The 23,735-nt window shown below is 39.2% G+C and overlaps 1 protein-coding gene across 1 annotated transcript in view; it reads right to left on the reverse strand.

Annotated features, from left to right (window-relative positions):
* Window positions 1-1,108: 1,108 nt before the first annotated feature.
* LOC306903361 (BMP/retinoic acid-inducible neural-specific protein 1-like) overlaps window positions 1,109-23,735 on the reverse strand; it is a gene marked incomplete at both ends in the record, with an annotated part of 35,309 nt that continues 12,682 nt past the window's right edge. Inside the window, 5 exons of the mRNA XM_079472463.1 lie at window positions 1,109-1,236; window positions 2,559-2,664; window positions 7,466-7,635; window positions 11,030-11,220; window positions 13,031-13,111. Of these exons, the coding sequence (XP_079328589.1) occupies window positions 1,109-1,236; window positions 2,559-2,664; window positions 7,466-7,635; window positions 11,030-11,220; window positions 13,031-13,111 (676 nt within the window). The remainder of the gene's footprint in view (window positions 1,237-2,558; window positions 2,665-7,465; window positions 7,636-11,029; window positions 11,221-13,030; window positions 13,112-23,735) is intronic.

Consider the following 23,735-nt stretch of genomic DNA (forward strand, 5'->3'; position numbering starts at 1 on the left):
GCGTGGTGAAACGGAGTCGGCAGCGAAAGGGGTGAGGTAAGCGGGGTGTAAGTAAGTCATTTGCACATTGTGAACACCTGTGTCTCGTTTCAGTAATTGGTGGGGAGACGGTTAAAAGCCACACAAGCAGATGAGGAGGTTGAGAGAGATCGGCTGGGAAGCTTGGGAGAATTCTCCTGCGTGAAGCAGCGTCTAGCAGAGTGCCGAGAGACGACAAATTCTTACACGATTGTTCTGAGTTATTGTGGTTTAAGAGCGCAGTGGCGCCAACCAGTTTATTAATAAATAGAGAAGTGCTTCCCAGCCTACGCTGACCCTGTCTCCTTTCTTCCATAACTTTACGAACTTTGCTACATAATGTTAAGTGATTCTAATCCAACATCGCAATTAAAATTTATGTTTTTACACTATTAATAACATCCAAATAGTCTAATGAGGGATAAAGGCCAATGCACATTGAGCCTGAAATTTGCGCACATTAAAAAATAAATACAACCTCACGTTGTGTCAATCCCATTTACACACTACCTCCAATAATTTCGTCTGTGTTTTCCGCATCCATGAGCATTTCTAGAGGCGTTTTGATGATTCAAAAACACAGACAATTTCAGACAGTTTGCGCAAAGACCTTAAGACACTTGCTCATTTCTCTAAATTCATGAAATATTAAAGAAAATAATAAAATGTTGACTGTCATGCTTGTAGCCATGTATGCACACATTCCATAAAGTCTCTATTTTATCAATAATAATGCAGTCCAGGAAACGCAGGACTTTTGATAACACCTAGAATAACTAAATCCACCAAAGGGGGTCGAGCTTTCTCATACGTAGCACCTAAACTCTGGAATAGCCTTCCTGATATTATTCCAGGATCAGACACACTCGCCCAATTTAAATCTAGATTAAAGACACATCTTTACAGACAAACATTCACTTCATGCTAAATATGATGAATAAACCAGCGGGAGATGCTGACATTAGACATTATTTACCAGAATCATTGAATTTATTATATTAACACCATGTACTGTGCTGTGTTTTGTGTTTTTTCAGTTTTCCTTATTTTCTCCTGTAAAGCTGCTTTGGAAAAACGATGTATTGAGTAATTAATGAAGCGCTTGGTCACACGTAGCACCAGAATCCTTTTTGCTCACGGTTCCGGCAAAACAGACCCGGTTCTGGATAAGAACCAGTTCTCGGTTCCCAACCCGACCTGTAACCATAGCAACAGTGACTGAAGGAAGCATCACCAGCAACTTTAAACAAGTTCATCTGTTAAATCATCATTGGATGACACCTCTAGATCTCTAGAGCATTATCACCACTCTTATTTCACACACAGGTGGTGATGTAAGCGTGGTGACAGAAATGTATTTTCAAGCAGAAGGGAGTCAAACACGTCGCAGCTGTGAGTCTGTTTATCTTTTCTAAAGTGAGTGTCAATACAGCAGATGTGCGACACGAAACCGTCATAAGAAAATGACTGCAGTAATAAAGACGTAATGATGTTTTTCATATGGAAACGATGAAAGAAAACAGAAACTTTTTTTGCGTGATGTGACAGACGCTCGCACAGCTGGATTCATGATCAATTCAGCGGCTGAGTGATACACACCACGTCTCTTTGCTTCATTAGTAGAACAATCATTATTCTCTTTGTGTTTCTGCCTTATTTCAACACTTTTAACAACATGTCCAGGTCAGATTTCACACACAAAAACCCTTCTCTAGCAGTTCAATCTGAATAAAAAAGTACAGTTGAGCTTTGTGTTTGCGGTTATAGATCATTCCCTGCGCTCCAATTCACCTACTTAAACTATAGCTAACAGACAACATTGTGGCCATTAACTGTCACACACATCTTCTTTCCATTCAAGTGTTTATTCATTCATTATATGGCTTATTATGTTTATGTTTACTCGATACTTACATTTGTTAATTAAGTGACGCATCAGTTATATCATTTATTAATGCAGTGGAGCGTCACTAAACTCCGCCTACTTGCAGTGAGTTGTGGGTAATATCAGACGTATCATTCTGTGCTTCCAATTTCTACACTGCAAAAATTACTTTCTTTCTTACTATATTTGTCTTGTTTTCCAGTACAAATGTCAAAAAATTCTCGAATCAAGATGCAAAAAAAGTCTTGTATTTAGACATAAAAATTATGAAATGTCAGTGAATCTGTGCTTAAAACAAGCAATGAAACGCCAATGGGACAAGAGTAATCATATTGAATTAAGGTTTAACGTTTTCTTAGTCACCCAATTCAAGATAATTTTTCTAACCCCATTGGCAGTCTGCTTTGCTTGTTTAAAGCACAAATTCACTGAAATTTCATATTGTTTCTAAAAAAAACAAGCAAGAAAAGGCATCTTGATTGAAGAATCTTGAGCCATATGTACAAAAATTATAAAATAACTTCAAATAAATTTGCAGTGTTACAGAAGTAGATTCGTTGTTTTCAACATACTATGATTTGGGACATCGAATACGATTAGGACGGATAGTATGTGGATTGGAAAGCATTTGTCGTCTGAAGGTGATGTCACGTACCTTGCAGATGAAGTTTACTCTCCGGGCTCTGGAGCAGAACAGAACTGACTGAGTCCAGATTATCATACGTGCTGCAGCCCAGAGGACCGGTCCGGGTCTCCGTCACCTGCACACAGACATACCACATCACATCATCAGTAAAATACACACCGTCCGACAAACAAACGTGTAACACCTTAGAAATATCACAGTTTACCACTTCAAAACAGCATCTGCTTTAGTATTAAACAGCCCTGAAAGAGTCAAGACCTGATGACACTCTCTAGAAAATCATGAGTTACAAGTTTAATCTTTTGGCAGAAGAAGAATAAATCTGAATAAAACATTTGATGAACTTTAATATTGAAGAAATATTTCAGTCACTTTATTCTAAATGTAAGCGTTTTCAGAGAAACACAGGTGCCTCTTTCTCTTTAATATCACACTGGACTTTCCTCAGACGTGCTGTTATATCATCTTAAAGCAGAGATGAAATCGCAGCGGACTCTGACCTACATAAACTGCAGGAGACGCTGGAAACCTGTCCGAGTGGATCACAATAAAAACCCAGCGCACTTTATTTGTCTGAGCCCATTAGAAACACACCGGAGAACTTCTGAGAATAAAAGAAACAAGGCTGTCACGATGAACCAACTTCATGAACATCATCATTGTACACGTAACACTTCTGAGATGATCCCGGTCCAAAACTACACGACAAACACACACAAATGATCAACCGGATTAAAACAGAGATTACCAGAATCCAAATGAAAATCCCAGCGCACATGTCTGATTAAAACAGAGATTTGGGGATTACACACGGATGCTGAAAATCCCAATGACCCGATGTTCATTCCAACACAAACACATCTGCTGGAATGACAGAAACCTGCTGCATGTCTGACACCATTAGAAAACATTCACATGCGTGAATTAATTCCATCACTCGTCATGGGACTGTGTCCGTTTGTCATTACACCTGTCAGCACAACTTCTGTTTTAGCCTCTGATAGACTTCAGACACCTGACACACCTGATTATTGATTCATTTAGGTGAACACATCTGTCTGTCTACGTATATGACTTAATACTGACAGAATGAACAGATAACAAACTTACATTATACGATATATTTAAAAGAAACTTCTATTTAAATGATGTGCATACAAATTCTAAGCTTACGATGATAGAGATGAAATATTGCAGCACCTGAGGACTCACAGTGATACGATTTTCACTTCATGATTATCACGGCCAAAGGACTTCACAATAATAACATTATCACAACAAATGTCATGGAAATTACATTATACCATCAGTCAAAGTGATCTTTAATCAGCTTTTCTGTTTCTTGGTCAATGAATTAAACACAAAACACAAGTGTATGTGCTAAATATTTAACATACATGTTAAACACGTGTAAAAGCATCGGCTAGATTCCAACCAGACACTGAATTATTTACAATATGTGACCCTGGACCACAAAACCAGTTTTAACATTTTAAGTAATCGCCAAAAATGTGGGATGCACGATAAATGATCGGCCCATAAAAGGTCATTTTTAATGTTATCGGTCTCTGCCGATAATAGAATTTATGCCGATATATTATAGGCGATAAATCATAGATGATTTCCTCTGGTTAAAGTTCTTCAGCTGCTCACAGTTATAATCCAGTACAGTTCTGTCTTTCTGTCGTGATGTTTCACTTACTGATATTAGCAAAACATTGTTGATGTAGATACATTATAATAAGAATGTTTACATTATAGGAATAAAAGCATATTGTGTGAATCAGACTGCTGTCTGAATGCTTTCTGTCTGGAGATCTGTTAGACTCGTGGCTTAAGAACACTTCTCTGGGTTTCTAGGGAAGAACATCTATCATTTGTTTATTAAATAAAAAATATACCAGAAAAGTTTAAAGGTTAAAGAATCTTTAACTAGTGTAAAGTAGGGTTGGTACATGAGAGAATGAACGGTGTCAATGTTTACATATAAAAGCAGTCGTCCATTAGTTGTCTTTAGTTTCAGTCTCCGGAAATTCTATATTTACTTGTAGATACTGTATATCAACCAATATATCGGTTATCGGCTTCCAATGATAAAGAATCATAAATTATCGGCCAAAAAGTACATACCGTTGCATCCCTACCAAAAATACATTGTGCGGGTGAAAATTATAGATGCCAAAAATCTTCAGGATATGAAGTGAAGGTCATGTTCCATGATGATGTTTTGTAAATGTCCTACTGAAAATATATCAGAAATGTATTTTTTGTAAGTAATATTCTGTGGTAAGGACTTGAAAGGCAATTTTCTATTTAGATTTAGATTTTCTCACCGTCAGATTCCTGAGTTTTAAATAGTTGTATCTCAGCCAAAAATCTTTCTAACACACCATACATCAATGAACAGCTCATGTATTCAGCTTCCAGCTGATGTATAAATCATATTATCATATGTTTATTATCACGGTTACCTGTTCTGTTCTGAGAGCACACCTGTGACTAACCGGCAGCTGTGATGGGATCCTGGCCAGTCACGACATGTTAAACGGACATCTCTGATAGGTTGGCTGCAGCAGCATCATTCATTTGCATATGGAGGTAAGAAGTGATCCTGATGTTCAACATCACATGCCTTCCTCTCATGGAATCAATCACCCATAACACCCCTGACTGATAAAAATGCTTCTCTTATTAAAGTGCTCGTGTGAGGTCTTGAGTTTCATTCTTAAATGATACCTGACAGAAATAAACCATCTGATTTCAGCTACTACAGCAGCAGTACATGACGCCCAGGATCGCTGACATTCACTGAAACACACACAACTGTCTGTCAAACCGATTCAAACAGAACCACCCACAAAATATTACAAAAAAGCTTAAATGTGATTATAACTTTGTGTTTTCATGCTTTCGATCTCCTTGTGAGGTCTGTGCTGTGTAGAGCTGATAAATCTAATGGATGAATGTTCAAGACCTCTCAGTGTTCATTTGTGACTGCTACATGCTCACAAACACGCAGTGAAGTGTGTAGGGCACGTCCCCCCGGCACAAGACCACTGGCTGACACACGTCACCCACTTCAAACCTACAGAGACTGATGCATGACCTGATGCTGTCACAGTGTGTGTGTGTGTGTGTGTGTGTGTGAGAGAGAGAGAGAGAGAGCTTATTAACACATCTATGTGAGTAGTCTATATAGGACATTATATGAAGCAGTAATTAGCTTGTACGGTCCTCATTTACACACACACACACACACACACACACACAGCTGTTAATTGGGACTAAAAGATGCTTATATAATAAAACCAGACCAATGCTTTCTTGCTTGTGTGTGTGCGTGTGGTCTTGATAAACCCTAAGTTGTGGGGTTAAAACGTAATGTGTAGTGTTTGTGTGTGTGTGCACATGGGCATGTGTGTGTGCCTGCAGTTGTGTGATTGGTGTGTGCGTGTGTGTGTGGTTGTGTGGGTGTGTACACGTGTGCGCCTGCGGGTGTGTGTGTGTACTCGTGGGGGTGTGTACGCCTGTGGGTGTGTGTTTAGTGCGTGCGGGAGTGTGTTTGGTGCACGCATATGCAGGTGTGTGCCTGTGAGGGTGTGTACGTCTGCGTGTGTATGTTTGGCGAGTGCAGGTGTGTGTGCTGGTGTGTGTGTGCTCGTGTGTACACCTGCGTGTGTGTGTTTGGTGTGTGCATGTGTGTGTGTGAGCTCGTGCAGGTGTATACCAAACCCACACTCCTGCGGGAGTGTGCAGGTATGCTCATGCTGGTGTGTGTGTGCTCGTTGGAGTGTGTACACCTGTGTGTGTGTGTTCGGTGCGTTCATGTGTGTGTGCTCGTGCAGGTGTATACGTGTGTGCCTGCTTCTGTGTGTTTGGTGTGTGCATGTGTGTGTGCTTGGTGTGTGCATGTGTGTGTGCTCGTGCAGGTGTATACGTGTGTGTGCCTGCTGGTGTGTGTTTGGTGTGTGCGTGCATGTGCTCGTGCAGGTGTATACACGTGTGTGCGGGAGTGTGTTTGGTGTGTGTGGGAGTGTGTTTGGTGTGTGCGTGCATGTGCTCGTGCAGGTGTATACACGTGTGTGCGGGAGTGTGTTTGGTGTGTCCGGGAGTGTGTTTGGTGTGTGCGGGAGTGTGTTTGGTGTGTGCGGGAGTGTGTTTGGTGTGCGCGGGAGTGTGTTTGGTGTGTGCAGGTGTATACACGTGTGTGCAGGAGTGTGTTTGGTGTGTGCGGGAGTGTGTTTGGTGTGTGCGGGAGTGTGTTTGGTGTGCGCGGGAGTGTGTTTGGTGTGTGCAGGTGTATACACGTGTGTGCAGGAGTGTGTTTGGTGTGTGCGGGAGTGTGTTTGGTGTGTGCGGGAGTGTGTTTTTGGTGTGCGCGGGTATGCTCGTGCAGGTGTGTGTGTGTTTGCTTCAGTTCTTCTGTCTGCTGTGACTCTGACACACACACACACACACTCACTTCATTCCTTTTGTTATATGAAGGTCACATTAAAAACCTTCTTCATCATTTATTTATGCTTTAACGTGTGTGTTTATGTGTGTGTGTGTCCCTGATTTTCTCAGTGTAATCATTCTTTAAACATTTTTAAGACATGAACATCCAACACACTCACAACGCCATGAAGATTACACCGTTAACAACACTGCAGGTAAATCACGCACGCACACAGAGAGAAAGAGAGTTTGTGAGGTCAATCTTGAGTACGTGTGTATTTAAGAGCGCTGCGTCGGCTTCTTCACTGGCTCTGACTAAGCAGCCGCTGTCAATTCCTTTTCATTTTGTCACGCTTGACTTCCAGCTACCCCGAGCACCAGAAAGCCTTCAGACTCCCGTCAACTCCAGTTACAAGAGCTCAAGAGGACAGATGGATGGTGGGAGGATAACGGAGGAGCTCTATGTCTGCGTGTCTTACCTTGATGGCGTTGCTGGAGATCTGAATCTCATGTAGTTTGCGCATGGTGCCATCCCGGTCGATGAAATATGAAGAGGCGAGCTGGTGCAGAGCCTCCACACCTTGGGTGGCGTTGACCATCTTCCGGTCCAGCTTGTTCTTGGCCATGTACATGGTGAGCGCCTCCTCACCTACACACACACACAGAGCAATATGTTCAGACTTCACATCACTTCACACGCCAACACCAAATATATCTCTCTCACAAGGCTGGGATACTTTTAAAAAGAATATACTGTAAATGAAATTTAAGACGTGTAACGATACGCTATGGCACAATATATCACGGTGCTAGAAAAAAAGCCATGTTATCATCAAGATGACGATATTTTTACAATATGACCGATGTGCTATCAGTTGAACACACAGCTCAATGTTGTTCTAGTGTTTAGCTTTCTTAGTGTTCATTTCTATTCAATTTCAGCTACATTTTTATTTACACATATACAATTAAACCTTGAATGTTGTTCATTCTATAACAAAATATCAAATGAATTTTTTTTTAATTTCGGAAGAGTTATTTTTTTAATTATGTGTAAACTATCATGATATTATCGTATCGTGAAGCCAGCGTTGTGTAATGAATGATGCGTTTCTCATTCGACCTCTCTGATTTACTCGCTCTCATGTTGTTCTAAGCCTGTGCAAAAATGTTGCGTAACTTTCTTCTGTGATGTATGATGAACGCTTCAAATACTGCAGAATATTTCATGGCTTCTGAAGTCAGTTGAGAATTTAGCTTATCCTTCACTAAAACTTCTCTTCACAAGCTCTCAAACCTTCATCATGCTCATGTTGAACTGATGTCACTGTTGACAAACATCAGGGGTTAGTGAGTCTTGAAACAAATGAGATTTGAGCGCTAAAGTTAGATTTAGATCTGCTCCTCGCACGATAGAAAGCTTTTATGAAGATGTCACAACAATTCTTCAGCGTTTTCTGCCGGTGGTCCTGTTGTATTTACATTTACATTTATTCATTTGACAGACGCTTTTATCCAAAGCGACTTACAAGTTTTTTACAGTGTCACATTACTGCAGAGCGATCAGGGGTAAGGTGTCTTGCTCAAGGGCCCTTCAGTCATGACCTGCTGGCACTGAGATTCAAACCTTCTGATCAAAAGACCAACACACTAACCATTAGGCCACAGCTGACCCCTAGTTGCCGGAACACTCCTGCAGCCAGCACGTCACTTCTCAACACGCATCTTCAGCGTGTACGAGCTATCATAACATTGACACTGGATCAGTATTGGTGACTCACTTCTCACGCTGTCATAAAGAAAATATTCTGCTTACTGTGTCAAACTGACATGACCCGACTTTCTCTCGTTCGCTCACAGGACTCAACGGTAAAGATTTCTTCTGGGCCGGAGTCGAGTGGGAAAGGCAGACGTGATTGATTTTTGCAAAGCACCGCTGACCTTCTGCTAAATAACTCATTCACTTGAGCACCAGAGGAATATCTGCTCCGACACCAGCGCTTTCTTGACTTTCTAACTTTGCTCTTCATTCACCAACTCAATATTGTTATTCTAGAAGAGACAGTAGCTCTGAAACCCAGCGAGCTGCCTGCAGAGATACTTCAACTTCATCTTCTAGTCAAGAGTTCAGACATTTCAGACATTAAATCCACTTAAATTTTCATAATGGCAAACAGATTTCCGTCAAACATGTCACGTGTGTTCTGAATGGAGAGTTAAAGGATCCGCCATATTGGACAGGGCAAGACTTCCCTTGTATACACACAAGTGAATGGGAACCTTTTCTGATGTTTACATTTCTTCACTGATATCAGGAATGATGAAAACGGCATGCTTGTCCAGCATTGAAATGTACGTAAACATCAACCTCTCCCATCCTTGAGCCGTGTCTATACTGTTCAACCCCAGACAAACAAGATCAAGAAACAATGTTGATATGCCAGGCCGACCCTAATGTGCGTAACCTTTAAGACGGCGATAATAAATCAGATTTCCTCTTAATCAACCTATGAATCAATGAAAGGACGTCTAGATCTAATGAAGAACGATGAACCTTTATTTGACCTTGATTGGTGATCTGTCCTCTGAGTAAAGCGTCTTCTATCCCCGGGGCTGTTATCACAACACATTGAGGGCAATCACAGATACAGTATTATGAAGCGCGCTCACAGTTTCTCAGCCATATGTGATTTATTGAGCTACTCTGGCCTGGATAGGCCCGATTGCTTCTATTGATTTTTTCTTCAGTTTTATGGTGGTGTGGTGTAGGTGACGGAGGGCCGGCGTTTGTAGATTCTCTTTAATGCTGCTCCTGTAATGTAATGAAATTATAGTCACCGGTTCATTTTTCTTTGATTTTATAACGACCAATAAATGCCATAAAGATTATAAAGGCTAACACCGACCCGCATGACACAATGAAGCAGGAATATTCTTCTTAATAAATACTGAACAAGTTTGCCACTTGCATATATGCATAAATACAACTTTTATCCATTTTCACAAAACAAACTGTGTCTAACTCACTTCTAACACAGAACGAAGAACAAACATAACTTCGCTTTGAATAAAAAGGGTTTCATCAGCTCAAAATCATCAATGAGAATTGTTATAGTATTTGAGCATCACTCAACATCACGACACACTGTACAGACCTCACAACTGGGACCCTGAATGCCTGTGAGATCTACTGACTTTTTACAGTTTTGCATTGTTGCATGGGAAGAAGAAATGATAGAAAACAGGAAAACTATAAAACGCATAAAACGTATGAAATTAGAATTCGAGAAATGATTGCACATTTTTCCAAAACAATGTTATTGGGGTTCGATGCTTTTAGAGAGAAAGTTTCACAGCACAACAGGGTTGAACCAAGTACAAGAATAATTTACACAGAATTAAAGATCCCCCAAAGAATTCTATATTTCTCTTTGATTTGTTCAAAATGATGTCAACTCTATAAAGGAAAACCTCCTTTTATCATCGTCAGTTTCATATTTCATCTTCCTATCAGATATCCGCATGCCAAAATTAGCATCACATTCAACCACGAAGCCAGAACACATATAACATTACAACCCCAAATTAAGAGTCTAACAATGGCATATCCGAGCTGACAGCTGGGAAATGTTAAGAAACCGAGCACCTTTAAAGGACAAAAAGGGCAGCAAGCTCCGTTCACTTGAACATTAACATGCAAAATATGATGATGATGAACTTATTTTACAGACAGATTAAGAAAGCTTCCTGTCAATGAACACCGGAAAGTGTATACACACATGGAAGAACAATGCTAAATATGAAAAGTCTTTTTTAGAGTTTTTAAGAGATACGTTTGTTTTCAACTTGAAAAGCTGTGGATCAAAACCTACAGTATTTCACACCCATTTGGTCATTTAGGCAGACGTCAACATGGACGGGTTATGTGACATGTCGTCATCCTCTAAAAACATTAAATGGATATGGACGTGTTTGATTCTCAGGAATAAATATATTGATAAATGATATACTATAGGTAATGTCAAACAAAGAAGGGCGCTCACCTCCCAGTGTGGCTGAGATCAGAATATGTGTGCCGTATTTCTTGATGATGGTGTCGATGAACTGTTGCGTGGACGGCCGGCGGCCCAACATCCTCATGCTGCGCTGAAACTCCGGCATGAGCGGTAGAGGATCCCGGATCAGATCCCGCCGCTCGATGGCTGTATTCCTCACCTTCCAGCGGGCAAACTCCCTACAGGACAAACACAGGACAACATTATATAACACAAGTGTTTTATCAGAACACCCCCAAATCCTCAAAAAATCCCATTCAACTTTGCTTGAAGTTTGTCAGGCACTTCGGACGAATTACTGTTTGAATTTCATTGACGATCATGAAACCACAACAAGAACCGTTTGTTCTGTCCAGCAAGAAATAAGGGAAAATAATCCCAAAACATCTGAACACAATGTTTATCAACACAACAGTCAGAGGACGCTGACGTCTCTCATGATGCTTCTGACAGACAGCCGTCGGACATGATTCAGAATCTCACGATAGTTTCAACGACAACTCATTTGCTCCTGTAATGAAGTGAGAATTGAAAAGCTTTGGCAAAGACTCAAGTGCACTCGCTGCTAAAAAAGTCACTTGGGAATTGATGGAGGAACTCTTGACACTATTTTAACGTCATTGATTATCAACATTCTTGAAAATATCTTCTGTTGTGTTCTGAAGAACAAAAGAAACTCATACAGGTTTGACATGACATGAGGATGAAGAAATGATGAATGTTTGTGTGACCTCAAGAATCCAAAAGAAAACTGATATTCTCTCATACTTTATTGTACCATTTGGCTTAAATATTGAGATCTGTCATGCGGAGAGAAACAAGTATTGACTCTAGTGAATAAATATGACATGACTTCACATAACCTGCTCTCTATTTCACTTTCATATCTTCTTGTCTCATCTTAGAGATGTTCATGTTTAGAAACCCATAAGACAATGATTTAAACACTAATCTTCATTATAAATATAACAGACAGCATTAGCGAAATGGGACGTTTTAGCCTCGGCCCCCACCACAACCGCAACCGTAATACAAATACAAATCCTTATAACACATATGCATTAAGATCGGTGTGCCGTGTGTATGTGCTCTTCAACGGAATAATGGACACATACACACCTACACTAGCAGACATCTAGTGCGGAAAATCCACCGACTTTTATTGAAAATGGTATTTTAAATGTTTTTAGTATCATTTTTGAGGATAGTTTAGGTAATCACAGAGGGCCCTGAGGGCTCACTACTGACAGACAATCATCATTAACCCAGAGCCAGAATAAACCCCTGAAACCTGCTGTGACATCACTGAACATACAGGTCATGTGATTAAGACAACATCAAAACACTTAATAAACGACACCTGTGCACAAGCTTATCTACGAATGTTCTCCTCATGGACACACACTTTCTTTGGTCTTTATCACTTAAGCCTTTGGCAAACGTCTTTTTTTCACGTGTCCGCGAGCGCACAGCCGAACGCACAGCCTTGCTAAGTGTGCTTCCTTCAAATTATACGCGTACGCAAGGATTTTGACGCATGCGCATTACGACATATTGCAATAACTCTCCGGGCCTACAGGGGTCAGGTTTTCTTCTACACCTTGAATGAAGTTGCCACCTGGTGGTTAAACTAATTACTGCAAGAAGGGGAATGCGCATGCGCGACCTAACCAAATTCCGGCTGTGCGCGTACTATTCTGATAACGGAATTTGTGCCACGCGCACTGTACTCTGCTTCGGCCTTAATCAAACAGAAAAAATACTCCTTGAGAGTAGAAATGAAACTGGCGGGTCATCATATCTTAAGAGGTTAGTAAGAAGTTTAGGCCGTAAGATGGTTATTCCTCATCTGGCCATTTTCAGCTAGATAAATCAGGTCGACGCAAACAGTTTGACTGGCGGTTTGGAGGGCTTTAGGGTCGGTCCTGCAATAAAAACATCACCCGCGGGCGCTGGGGGCTCCGGGCAGCCACGTACAATTAAATCTACCTGCGTGAGACGGACCCTCGCTGGGCCGGACTGACATCCTCTGATTCAGACGCATCATGAACTGAGATGAGCACGTTTGTCCTGAGAATAAAACTCAGGTGTAAAACACCGTGATCCTTCAGTTATACAGCTGTGTGAAAGTCAAGTGTCGAAGCGTTTGGAAATCATTCTAAGAGCCCGTAATTACTGCACGTCAAGGGAACGCCAACAAATATATGCAAATTGAATTGTGTCTAGTTGTGCATCAACAAATCTCAAGGTAAAGTAGGCCAGATAATGAGGTGTATTAAAACTCCACATGAAATCACCGAAAGGAGCAAACGCACACATGCTCACATCTCTGAGCTCATGACATCACAATGAGACGAGGAAATGAAAGAACTGCAGAGACCTCAAAACTGATGACACTTTCTTTAATATTCATAAATATTCACGTTATGTAAACATTACCATTCGAATAAAGCTCACTTCATCAAACAATCCACATAGTTCCATCATGTCAGGGGAAATAAACTCGACATTCATCTGCTCTGTTGTATGTGGAAAAGAGTCCTGGATATTCCAGTGTTTTTCTTGTTCACTCCTGAAATCCTGAGTATGATGCAGTGATTTCTCTGCGATGGGCTCCGCGGGCCCTCAAATTGACCTATTACTTACTTCAATTCTCCCGGAGCCCATCAGCACGGCTCCATCTCTCCGCTGTGGAGACTGTTGTTCTGCGGGCCGGCGGGTCAGAACGCTGGTTCTGTCTCACAGAGCTCAAGTCTCTGGACTCCGTCCAATCTCACAGACATTCCTGCTCAATTCATTCAGATCTGATTTATACCTTCAATGAAAGATCTGACGTAAATTTACGGTCTAAATATCATGTTAGCGTGTTGTTTTGATGTGATATTGTACAGGACATCACAACAGAACTGTTCTGAACACAACCGACAGTCACACAGCCTTTGAGTTTATTGTGAAAGTGTCTCCTCTCGGCTTTGGCCGTCACCACAGAGCCATATGGCCGCGCCGTATGCTCAGATTAGCAGAAGTTGTGATGTGATTCACTGCATTATTTCTCAGCTCCACTGCAGATTTAATGACCTCTCTCAACATCTCCTGTGATAACAAATAACCCACATCACCAGCCTGTGTGTGTGTTAATAGTGTTTTTAATATTTGGATAGTTAACAAATAATTCACATGTGCCGATAGTTGGACAGCCAAAATGTAGGAAAAACTAAGAATGAGGATAAATCTCTCTTATGGTTTTTCATAATATAAAATCATATATTATTATGAGATTGTTTTTCATTTTTTGTTGTCACGCCATTGGAACTGCTCAAATGTGACCCTGGATCACAGTTTAAAGCAGTTTTATGTAGCACGGAAAATGTTTTAGTTAAAGGTAAAAATACATTGTTTGGGTCAAAATTATAGATTTTTCTTTTATGGCAAAAATTTGGATATTAAGTAAAGATCATGTTCCATGAAGATATTTTCTACATTTCCTACCGTATATAAACGGCTGTATCTCTGCCAGATGTCCTATCCTAACAAAACAACTAACAAAATGAACTGTTCCGTTTTCAGATTATGTAAAAGTTTCAATTTCGAAAAACTGACCAATTAGACTGGATATGATATGTTGTCTGTATGTGTACATGTGTGTGGACCAAAACCTATTAGATGATCAGATTTTAAATGTTGTAATAAAGCTATGTAAGTTTGAGGCATTATCATTATCAAAAAGAAAAACAATGAAAACAATTATAAACCCATTAAAACAAAAACAAACAAAATAATTCTAATTATAACTACAAAAAATTTTAGTAACCTCAATTACTGTTTTTCTAAACTAAAAACACCTGTATTTCTACAGATCACATGCTTTTTTCTGACAAAAACTGACATTTTAAAGTTTTAAATAAAGTTTGCAGACAGGTCTGTATATAGAGTTTTGTGTCTTTTTATAGGAACTTACACAACAAAAAACCACAAAATTTACAGATTACAGTCAAACGCTGAAGAACACAAAAGCTTGTTTGTTTGTTTGCAGAAATCACAGTGAGAGGGTACGAGCGTCCTGTCACGATTGTCAATTCCCTCGTGTGTTCTTCCAGAGAGAACCGTAGAATATGTCCTGAACATTCGTGCGAAGACACAAATTCACCAAAATATTATTTATAAATTGCAATGTTGTATATTATTTAAGAGGCTATAAACATGTCATCAGTTAAGCATAGCTGTTCTGCGTCTGAAAGCCAGAGAGCGAAAATTTGTGCAGAAGAAGCACAACACCACACGTAGGGTGCGTCTCAATCAGTTCCCTTGTTTAGTAGTCAGGGCACTGACTGGGGAATGGCTAATTTAAGGGTTGCCTTAATTGCATAATCCTTCCAGTGCAATGGAACTTTCATTGCCTAAAAAATCCAGGGAGCACTGATGCTCATGTTCACACCACGTTAAACTGAAATCGCATGAGTCAACACAACAACCTTCATGAAAGGCTATAGAACTTTTGAAAAGACAAACCCTTATTGTAATATATGTATAAACACATGTTGCTCGACAGACAGGGGACATAATCTACCAAAATCGACCAAATTTGTGCAACGATATGTAACAGAATAATTAAAGTGTTTCTCATATGTGTATTTCAACCATTATTCAAAAATATTGATTGAGATGCACCTGTAGTTCCAGAAAATGCTTATGATGTTTTTCATGTCTTCTCGGGTATTTTCATGATAAAAAAGTATATTTATAAAGATGATGTTTTCAAATGCACCTTAATCTCAGCACATCCTACTGATGAAAAAGCAGCGCTTCACGGACAAGCTGCTCATAAACACATCATCCAAACCAATGTGATATTATTGACACAATATTAAGTGGAAAAACCCAATTAATTGTGCGGCCCAATTTAAAATGTCCTTAAATGACCCGAAAGAATAAAAACAAGCACAGCTATGCTAATGCACGCTACACAACCTTGAGATTCTGAAAGAATGATGCTTCATTCTTCAAACAGTGACATGAAGCTCATATCTAAACATTTTATATAGTGAACATCTCATGTTTTGCTGGCCACGCAAGACCTTCAACAAATCAGTAGAAATGGCGCTCAACATCTCTGGTCTCATTGCGGGATACCCGCGGCTGCATTTTGTTTTTATCTTAATAAGGCGTTGTGATTCATGGTTTTACTGCGACAGATATCACGAGAAGCTCGGCAACGGTGCGAACAAATAACATGGAGGATTGAGAAACTTTGATAGCGGCTGTAGGTTAGCCGGGAAAAAGCTACACTTGACCTTTCCACGGATCACAAAGGATGAGTTGTGGAGAGAAATCCTGCAGGCATCTAATCACGATCTGTCGCTGATAAAGTGCACAACACACCTATATATACTCCACCTGAACCGCAAAGCAATTTCACCGCGAAATTCATTTTTCTCTAAAAAATGGGTGACATTAAAGGAGGGCATGTTCAGATAATCCAGCGTGTGGAATGGCTTTTCTCAATGACTTCTCCTGACAGAGCCATGTTTCAGTCCATAAAGGACAAAAAGAAGCAATTTTTCTTCTGTTAACAGCCTCCCGGAACATCATTTATGTCCGTTTCCACTGACGGTTTGGTACAAACGGCCTCAGGAATCCATGCAGATTTCAGACTCATTAGTCGAATATTGTTTAAATGCCAAAAAATGGTGTTCAACCGTTGATGGATCACATTTAAACAAAACATCTCGATTGAAAGCATTCAGGAGATCCAGAGAAGCCAATTATCTTTGAAGGACGTTTCTAACAAGCGGCTTTTAAAAACCTTGAATGTATCCCCATGGATTTTCAATGCTCGATTTAGGAAAAATTACATGCACCTCCTCAGTCCACATTTATTGAAACTAAGCTACAGAAACTTTCAAAACTTTTATAACAACATGAGCTCATCCAACTTCACGACACCTTAAAAACACAAGTCTGCTGCCGGTGGAGGTGCTAATTTAAAACACGTTACTACAGCTCTCCTGTTTTTGCCAAGTGGTTGATGTCCTTAGGGCAACATCATGTTGAGCCTAGGATAGCATTTAAATACACAAGAAGTATCTTAACTTTAATCTTAAAAACAGGATTAGGTGCTTCTAGACCATTGTTTTTCACTTATCATTTCCCTCTGATTATAGTTATGGTTAGGGTCAGGGTTTGGTGTGGGTTTAGGTTTTATTGATTAAAATTAAACACTTGGCAAACTCAAGTCGAGCCGTTAGTACACGTCTCAAATGAAGGACTGGACAAATGACCTCCAGTATATGGTCTTATGGGTTGGAGGAAAATTAAAAATCAAAGCACATCACCACAACAGTCCGTACAGAAAACACAAGAAAAGTAAATGAAGAGTTTGGTTACAAAATGAGTTAATTCCGTTATTTTATTGTGCATTCCGATTATTATAAATGAAACTGCAGCTGGTTTGTTTTGATTTAAGCCATAATAACTAAACACAATAAAATACAAGAAAAACATGATAACATAAAAAATAGGATTTAGTTTACTCATTTTGGAAGCAAACTCTTCACATGTACCGTATATTTCAGCCATTAGTAACAAAGCACCATAAATAAATATCATAATGACTTAGAAAGCGACCAATCACAATGCAGCACATATCGAACCCTTCCTGTTCATTTGACATAATTGAGTGTTAAAGATTGTGCATTCTGAGTCATTGTACATGTTCTGTTGGTCGTATTTTGCTGTAATGTTTTAAAAAACAAACTAAAACTAAAGCATGAGGTTTATACCAGTGTTGCTTTCATGCAAAGGGATTTAAATGTTATAAAACATGTCTAAAAACCTGACGCGCACAGCAATACTTCCCCTGCTTGACTCCATTCAAGGTTCTCCCGTCACTTCTTTCTTCTGGCACTTTTAAAGTTCCTCTGGAAGCACAGATTTAAAGTGCAGCGTTTCATAACCATTGGTCTGGTCAAACTAAAGCCATATATGATAAATCACTCCGGCACAAATACAGGCCTAGCGCACCATCCACGGCCCTTAAACATACAAAACAGCCGCTGTGAAAGCAGGTTTGAAAATCGATGCATTTATTTCTGTGACATGCTTTCTAGCCTCATTTTCATCCTGCTCAAAGCGCTCAAATGCAGCCAAGACCCGGGAAAGTGCTGATTTTTGTATTGTGGTTTAATGGAAAAGAAATGACACAGGCCATTTTTAAATGCCACAGAACCTCCAGAAGAGAGGTGAGTATTTAAATGTGATGGAAAGGAAATGTGTTTCAACTCACGCTAAGGCCCATGTGGGTAAGTCCTACAGAAACCTGAAAAATGGCACCTCTGAGGCAATTTGGGTAGAAAGCCATCATGAAGGCACGTCCGAATCCAATGTTTGTGTAACCACCCGTCTAATAAGATGCTTTCATCTGGATGATTTCTGAAGCCAGAATAAATGTGACATCCAACAATCCTGTGCATGCTGTACTGATGGAACAGTCGAAAGAGGAAAATTCATCTATTTCTCTGGCTCATCTGAAAAAAAACTCACTTTCAATGTCATTTCTGATAGTTTTCATTTGAACATCAATTCAAGGGCTGTGTTAGAGGGCTTGGTAACTCTAAAGTGTACAGTAGTGGATAAAAGTGAAGAACTAGACAATTGATGTTTCCTCCTTTTATTCAGATCTATCAGATTGGTGAAGATATTTTTTCCACAGTATGGAACAGATTCTCAGAAACATGTTTTCTGTTTAATCTTCTGATTTATTTTATTTAACACAACAACGTCATAAAAGTACAACCCTACTACACATCATCGCACAACAGCCAGACACATCACATCATCCACATCAGTGAGTATAAACTATATTAATCTGAGGTCCAACTCTGATTTTAATATGACTCTATATTTTATACTACAGTATAGTTTAGTATGATTGAGAACACACTTGTTTACTTCAGTTTACTACGGCTTACTACAATATATTCAAGTATTTTGTCATGCGGGTGTGCAGCTTTTCTAAGCTTACAAAAACAAATCTCAATACACTTACATTCATGAACTGTTGCATCAACACGCTCATAGAAGATGTTGAAAACTCAAAACCCATAAATAACAGCACAGCAACATGATAAAAACCGCGCTAAACAATGCAACCGCAGAACATCAAAGCAACCGCAATCACTCATGTTTCCAAGGCAACTTACCTCAGTCCTTCATCATTACCCCTCGGTCATTCTTGTTTCTGCGATGTTTTCCACACAGTTGGCACAAGACTGTCTTACTTACACCATGTCGACACGACCAACGACATTAGAAACGCATTAGAACTTATTATTATAATGAAACATTTTGTCCACATTGAATCCGTCCGTCACACCTGTCCCGTCAGGTGTAATGATGCCTTCACATACTCTCAAACCCTTTTTTTCATGTTTCGAGATACTACCTACTAAATGTTTTAATGCAACTAAATCAGTAATAACATTAATGTAATGTAATTTTATGTTACTAAATACTTTTAATGTTACTTCTGCATTTGTGGTGGGAAATATCCCAATTCCGAGGTGTCTTGATCGCAGCTAATGAAAGATGAAAATAAGACAGTAGGTATGTACTATGTATATATTGTTCATAGTATATACCTACTGTCATACTTTCATAGAACATTCCTACTGTAAAGTATATTCATAGTCCATGCCCACAGTATCATATTTTCCTCATATTGTATTCTGTATTTATTCTAACTGTATATCCTGCACTTGCTAACTGCACTTCTGGTTAGACCTAAACTACATTTCCTTACACTGTACTTGTATATGTGCAATGACAATAAAGTTGAATCTAATCTAATGAATGTTTCCTCTCCATCACGCAGCAGGTGCAGGACGCACGTGCGTGGTCAGCGGCTCGTTGGCCATTACGAAAATGTGCCATGGTTTTATTGTAGTAAAAGAATAATAAAAAGTAAAATGCCACGGTGGAACTATGGCTTCTGTGGCGGATAGCTTAATTCCCATGCTGTTTCTCAGAATGACAAGACAAATGCGCCTGACACCTCAGAGGAAACTCTTCGTCTGCTCATCAGCTCCCACTCGGAATGTGATTTGCGTATTCACCAAACACTCCACTGCACTTTCCCACAGTTGTGAGGATTAACGTTACTGTTCTTATGTGTTGATGTATCTATTCACACAGATGTGATGTGTGGTGGTGATGACGTCATTCTGCAGAAAGCACGAGCATTTAACCTGCAACTGAGGAACTTATTCATGAGATAAAGCATTCGTATTTTACCTCATCATAGATTCAAATCTCTGAATGAGCCCGCTGACCCTTTTTTAAAATGGCGTGTCATTCATAAGTTCGGTCGTGAGACTCGCTTTAGATTTCATGGATCATTTCTAATTCAATTATAAGTGTCACTGTTGCATATGAGCATGATTTTGTGCATAACAGTGGTTACTAGTAACTACATTACTTTTATTGAGCATATAAAGGTAAAGTTCAGAACACATCCTGCCCGTCTATTCCACAGCATTTGATCTGTTATAAAGCCAGAGCCGCTCATCTCCTCATCCACACAAACACATCTGCTCATGCACCTCGTCCATTCACAGTTACGTGAAATAATAACCATCAAACTAGCTTGTGCGGAGGCGAGAAGTAAAACAGAAATAACAGCCCTCATCATCAATTTAACTATTCAGATCTGAAAAGGAGTTTCACAGTCAAGATGAATCTTAAAGTCATCACATGAGTAAAGCTGCAATCTGTAAGTTTAGCGTCTGTTTGAAACATAAAACTGCTTTTTTGTCAAAATAATGTTTTATGTAAAGTCGTACAGCTCAATTAATACATTATTATAAGCTTCCCTTGTGAACTTTTAATCTTTTATCGTGCAGTATTTAATAAATGTAAATTAGAGATAAAATCCCACCTTTCCGTGCACATCTGTGATCTCCGCTTGATTTACGGTTCATATTTTTGCAGAGACCGAGCGGGACGTGATATATTTGTACCATTAAGACCTTAAACAAAAATTGAACACAAGTGAACTACTGTTGTGTGAATAATGTTAAAAGGCATTTTTCCTCTCCTAACATCTCCCTACTTTAATTCTAAGAGCCAACCATTCACAGCTCTTCCAGATTCAGTGATTTAAAAACAATGGCTTCTTCCCTTATCAGAGCATCTTTCTTTCCTTTCTCTTTTTTTGCAGAAGTGCTGTGAATAAACTCCCCAGAGACTGCAGTATCAGCCCACTCAGTGGTTTAGGCAGTGCTTAACCCTGACACGTCTTCCAGCTCCATTTCTCCACTAATTGCCAGCTCTTCCTGACGGTAATTAACTAATCCCATCGTGCCGGATGATTATCTGGGGTTCGAGAGCAATGTGACATCATTTGGCTCCCTGAATCAGATGTTGATTTCTCGCTGTGAGACAGCGGTGGGCTGCGGGTTCTGCGTGAAATGAAATATTCACACGAGATCATAAAACTCGATACCGTCAGTATACGTGATAATAATGTGTGCTGCCAAGACAGATAGCCTATTAATTATATAAAGTTTCCTTTTAAGAGTGAATATTTTCAGTAACACTTAACATTAAGGTACCCTTTATGAAGTATTAATGATTAATAAGTCGTTAACAAATGCTTTATAAAGCAGTTATAAATGCATGAATAAAAAGGGGGATTCTAATGAAATACCTGCCAAATAGTGAGCAGGTGTAAGAAAAACAACACAACACCCTTCAGTGTCCAGACAGACTATATTACAAACAACATCAAGATAATAATCAATCAAATAAATGATGAATAAATACATTTATTAAGCATTTATAACACGTGAGTTAAACATGGCTCACTATTTGGCAGGTACTTCACTAGACTGCTTCATAATGCATTTGTAAATGACAAATTTATCATTAATGATCACATTTATAAATGCTTTATAAAGGGTACCTAAATGTAAAGTGTTCAGACAGATTTGGTATGATAACATTAGTTAGAATGACCTAACATTTAACTTCTACAGCATTTATTAATCTTGGTTAATGTTCAACATTCACTTTTTGAAATCAAAAGCTGTGTTTGTTACATTAGTTAATTTGAATTATTATTAACAAATATAATTCAATATATTGATCGTTCATGATAGTTTCTAATCCCTTTACTGTTGCTAATGAATGAAAGGTTATTATAAAGGGTTAACAGTGCTTTTTAAATCCATCTGCTGAAGATCTGATGGCGTGATCACGTGACACGTCATGTGATTTTTCTTAAAAGGAGACCGACTGACTTTCATTCTGTTATTGTGTCTCATGAAAAGGTGAAGAGGCTTAAATGAAGCCTTGTTGATTTTGATGAATGTTTTTATCGTTCTCTGATGATGTTGACCAGATGTGAGAGCGAGGGGGAGTGTTGCACACTGATTAGGGCACTTCTCATGCTCACTGCGTGTTAGACAGACAGAAAGTCTCTCTGATTACATCTCACCTTGACTGTGACCTTTCAGTCTTCCTGTCTAGCCCGTCTCGAGCCGTTCCACGTGAAAGTGTGTCTGTCCATTACACATTCTCCTCACAGCCGCCTCTATCTGCTGCATCTGAATCGAGCACCTCTGCTCCATCTCATTACTGCAGGATCATCCACACACACACACACTCGCACAAAAGATTTGTCTCCGACTTAAAACAAAAGCCTGAGATAGGCCGCGACTCTGAATATATCAGCCCGTCACGTGACGCCATTGTGTCTCAGATCGATATCTGGACGTTTTCATTTAGACTGCAAAATATCGGCTTTGCGCCGCACTCCAAACTGAGTATTGAAAATCTGGGCCAGGATAAAGATTTAAGAGAATAAAATGAACAGCAGTTTGCTATCTGAGTCAGGTAAAAGGTAAATTACAAACGCTGTAGCTTTCAAATACAAGAAGCCTGAAAACTAAAATACTTACATATAATTTATGTCGGATTTTCTTGCTTGAATGATGTAGTATAAGACGTTATTGGGTTGAACACAAACAGGCATCATGTTTTCTTCTTACATTGGAGTCAAAGCTTTCTAAATCACAAACATCCATGATTCAAGTGTATTAAATGTCTTCTGACAAGAAACCATGTTTGTTTTCAATTGATTTTGCATTATATCAATATAGGAACCTAATCAAACCCACACTAAATCATAATAACTTTATATCTCGATTGTCTTGTGACTCACATTTAAAAATGAGATTGTGTTCAACAATCAGTTTATATTTTTAGGTGTACAATAAATGTCTTTAAAGTCTCAGTGAAATAAAATATGACAATGGCTTTTATTCATGAAACCTTGCAGTGTTTAATGTAAATAAATGATCAATGTGAGTCATTCTCTTTTTACAAATCTGTGTGTCCTCATAATCTAAATGTAAAATCAGAAAATGCAGTTGAAGGGGAGGAGTTAACTATTTATATTTCATGAAAAAAGAGGCACTGTTTCACTGGGACTTTAAATACAACAATTTAACCCCACATGACACGATGACCACAGGGTTTACAGTTTCTGCAGTCATTAATCTAGCACAAAAATGAGAAACTCTGTTAGTGTGACAGAAATAGATTTGAGCAAAATAAATGTACACAATAATAAAACAAATGAAATTAAAAAAACTGATTAACTGAAATACAAATAAGGCCTAAGATGCCAAGAGGGAAT

The sequence above is a fragment of the Barbatula barbatula genome (assembly GCF_947034865.1).
Source record: "Barbatula barbatula genome assembly, chromosome: 2".
Lineage (NCBI taxonomy): Eukaryota > Metazoa > Chordata > Actinopteri > Cypriniformes > Nemacheilidae > Barbatula > Barbatula barbatula.